At 53.4% G+C, this 3,977-nt stretch overlaps 1 protein-coding gene across 1 annotated transcript in view; it reads right to left on the bottom strand.

The window, feature by feature from the left end:
- Window positions 1-623, bottom strand: part of KCNAB1 (potassium voltage-gated channel, shaker-related subfamily, beta member 1) — a 79,633-nt gene extending 79,010 nt beyond the window's left edge. Inside the window, exon 1 of the mRNA XM_009884399.1 lies at window positions 352-623. Within this exon, the coding sequence (XP_009882701.1) occupies window positions 352-623 (272 nt within the window). The remainder of the gene's footprint in view (window positions 1-351) is intronic.
- Window positions 624-3,977: the final 3,354 nt, after the last annotated feature.

The following is a 3,977-nucleotide window of genomic DNA, read 5'->3' as shown; positions in this document are numbered from 1 at the left end:
ACTGCAAAGGCTTTCCTGCCCCTTTCTCCCCTCACCCACGCAGCCCCTGCACATCAGCAACGGCTTTTCAGCTAAATTCGCATGAAACTTGGACAAAACAGCCGATGAGAAACAAGGCTGAATAACCACAGGTGGTTTGTGCCAAAGGAGCTACAGAAACTAAGCAACAAGTTTGCAGAATTTTCAGCTCTGTAACGCGCATCCGTTGTGGCGCAGCGAAAAAAACCCACCTGAATAATCAGAAAAGTCAACTCATAAAGCCAAAAAGCTTTCTGTTATTGTTATCACCATCGTTATGGTTATAACTGGAGTGCAGATGGCGGCCGCCCGAGCAGCCGGCGGGGTACGTACCTGTGGGGCATCCCGGTGGTGTAGGCGATGGTGTACTCGTGGGAGAGCTCGCAGACCCGCAGGTACCAGTTCATCTCCAGCTCCCGCAGCAGAGCCAGGCGCCGCGCACGCTGCTGCGGCTGCCCGCCCCGGCCCCGGCCCTCCTTCCCGCTTTCCGAGGAGCTCTTCAGGGCTCGCTCCCTGGTCCCCAGGGAAAGCACCGACTGCTTCCTCAGCTTCAGCGCTTCCTCGGCATTTTTATTCCCCACGGTCCCCGTGCGCGCCGCCAGCATTTCGCCTCCTGCCCCGGTGCGAAGGCAGCACCCCCCGCGCTAAGTCGCTGCCTCAAATCATGTAAACTGATTTTCAGCGCGCGCTTTCCTCCCGCTATAACCTTATGCCGGCCACAAAGCTGTAATTAGATATGTGTCGGCAGAGCTTAACCAGAAAGAAGAGCTGCAACCTCCTCATGGAAACATCTGTAGCAGCCTCCCGCTGGCCAGCGGGCTTCGTTTTGCCACGAATAAGGAGGGCAGTTCTTAAAAAACAACATATAACGGCGTGCAGAGCAGCACACCTGAACTGGACTTGTACAAAACAAGGTATGTGGGTGGATGGTAGCGGGAAAAGAAGGTGGAGGTCACTGAAGCTGTGAAGATCGGATGTCTCCAGCCGGCGGAGGTGAAGTCAGGCGTGCGCTCCCTCGATGGCAAACCCGCGGCCACGTGGGCTCATCCGAGCAAACTGCAGCGTGGTTCCTGCCAGATGCGGCCTCAGAGCATCGGTGTCCACGCCACCACGGTGGTGTCGGAGCTGAGCCGGCCACTCCATCCCCCCTCCTCCTCCACCTCCTCCTCCTCCTCCTCCTCCCGCGAGCAGTGCTCCAGCTCCTCGGATCGCCCCGTCCAGCAGTAGCTTCCATCCTCCAAAGGATTTGTAGAAATTCAGGGATTTGATCACCCTTAAGATGAGAACAAAGTTAGGACTTTTCCCGATTCATTTGCTTGCTGAGCAAACGGCGTTTTGGGAAAATACGTGAAAGGAGCAGACACCAGAATTGAATTAATTTCCCTCTCTGGCTTGAAATGTAAAAGCTGATACGGAGATTACAGCACTAATCACAGCAGCCACTTTAGAAGCACAAACATACCCTTGTTTGGAGAGAGAGGCAGGCAAAGAGGATGAAAAGCCCTCTAAAGACGAGCAGGATTTTCAAGCCATGGCATAGAAAGGAAGGGTAATGGCCCACCCGTGCCCTGCGCGGAGGGTGCCTGTGGCTCGCAGGGGCAGGCAACTGGCAAGCAGTTGCAGAGGGACCGGGGGCTGCACGAAGAACTTCATGGAATCAGGGAAAGGGACCTCTGGAGATCCCCGGCCCCGTGTCCCACTCACAGCAGGTCTGTCACCAGCCCTGGATGAGTTTTCCCACCCAAGCCCTTGCGGACCCCCAGGGCTGGAGACCCCCCCGACCCCCTCCGGGCAGCCTCTGCCCACGCCGCACCAAAAAAAAGCTCTTCCCACGGTCCATCCTGAAGCTCCAAAGCTGTGGCCGGTGTCCCCTGCCTGACCACCCGCCATTCCCCAGCAGACTTTGGATCCACCTTTTTAGGCACTTTTTAAGTCAGTCATTCCATTCCCTTTGGGAAGAAGTCCTATAAAATTTACCTTGCACAGAAACCGCTGTTATCCAACCTATTCAGCAGAGATGGCACTGCAACGTTCTCTGGAAATTTTGCAAAAATCTACAAAAATGACTCAAAATCTGACCTGTTAACAAATTCTAGTGCTGACCCTGTTCTAAAGTGTTACCTCATTTGTCATTAAGCTTTCGAGCACTTCCCAAAAAGGAAAGGGTTTCCAGCAACTCCAGAAGGAAGCCTTTAACTCAGCCCTGAGCAGCTGAAGTAATACATACTTATTTTACAGAGACATAACTTTCACGGCTTATAAGATTCTTCAAGTTCTTTCACCTGGAAGTTGGCAAACAAAAGCAAAATGCGGTTCTTAAACAACTGTATAAAAGGCATATTGTGCTTACTCAGCCTTCCGTGTTTATCTTCTCCTTAACCACAGAAACACCCTGTTGTTCCCGAAGACCTTAAAAGGTATCAGTCACCTTAAAAGTAAACTAAATTAAAAGCAGATGCCGACAATTTGCTCCTCTCTAAATGGAGCATTGTTGGTCGTGCAGCAGGCTATTGTGAGGGGAGATGTTCCCGTAATGTCCCATTTAGGTAGGTAACGCTATCGGATATTGTCTCTTGGATGATTATATATTCTGGCAGGTAAGGAGACCCCGGCTCACCTTATAAAAAATGCAGAAAGATTGCTTTCCTGAAAGCAACGCTACCCAGCTGGCTTTAAATATTGATACCGCATTTCCGCGGCTGTATCGAGGCACCGGGCTGCCGCGGCAGCTCCCCGAGCGAGGTGACGCCGCCGAGCCGGAGCAGCACCCACCAGCACCCAGCAGCATCCAGCCGGGGGCTCCGGGAGCATCTCCCAGCGGGGACCCTCCGGAGCATCTCCCCCAGCCCTCCGCAGCACCCAAAATCCTTTCCCATTCATGTGCCAACAGACCAACATCCCACTCGTGACCATCGCGGGGCGGCGAGTCAGCCCCTATACTATTTCCCAGCTGAGGGCTGGTGATTAATCACTAACCAGTTTTCCACGAGCTCCCCGTCTGCAGGGAAAGGGGGAGATGGCAGTCACAGGGGGATATCTCACCCCACACCCACCATGGGGGCAAGCGGCCGGGGGCCATGGGCTGCGGGACCGGGGCATAGTGCCGTGGCCAGTGAAGCTGCAAACTGATCCCTGCTGAGGGCCGGGGGCACCGCCTTCCTTTTATATGGCTTTTTCTAGGCAAGCTGAAGTTATTGGTAAAGTAATTGTTGTAATTAACCGTTGTAAAGTAATTGGTAAAGTTATTGGTTAAAGTAACAAGCCATTCTTATTACAATTATCTATTTCTAACTTATTGTACACTGTACACATTTATAAAAACATGTTTATGAGCTCTGTACTTGCAACTTATTACAAGTTATAACTTATTATAAGGTCCGGGGAGAGCTCAGAGCCCCTTCCAGTGCCTAAAGGGGCTCCAGGAGAGCTGGGGAGGGACTCTGGGTCAGGGAGGGGAGCCGTGGGACGAGGGGGAACGGTTTGACACTGACAGAGGGGAGATTTAGATGAGATATTGGGAAGAAATTCTCTCCTGTGCGGGCGGTGATCCCCTGGGGCAGGTTGCCCCGAGAAGCTGTGGCTGCCCCATCCCTGGAGGTGTTCAAGGCCAGGTTGGACGGGGCTTGGAGCAACCTGGGCTGGGGGGAGGTGGCCCTGCCCAGGGCAGGGGTGGCACTGGGGGGGCTTTAAGATCCATTCCAACTCTAACCATTCTACAATTCTATGATTATTAACACTCTTACTCCAGACTTTGAGAATGTCTACAGTTCTTCTTAAAACGCTCTATAAAATTTTATTTTTCTTCCAGCTGCTGTCCCCACACACGATATGGAAACCATCTCCGCGCCATTCTCTGCAGAAGCACCCCCACCCACCAGTGGGGTCCCCCCATGCCCCCCCCCGGCTCGGTAGGTCCTGGCCAGTGGCCCCCGGGCTGAGCTGGCCCCCGTCGAGGCCCC

Source organism: Charadrius vociferus, unplaced genomic scaffold (assembly GCF_000708025.1).
Source record: "Charadrius vociferus isolate BGI_N301 unplaced genomic scaffold, ASM70802v2 scaffold104, whole genome shotgun sequence".
In the NCBI taxonomy this organism is placed as follows: Eukaryota; Metazoa; Chordata; class Aves; order Charadriiformes; family Charadriidae; genus Charadrius; species Charadrius vociferus.
Note: the sequence above shows the minus strand (reverse complement) of the source record. Positions and strands in the feature narration are given on the sequence as shown.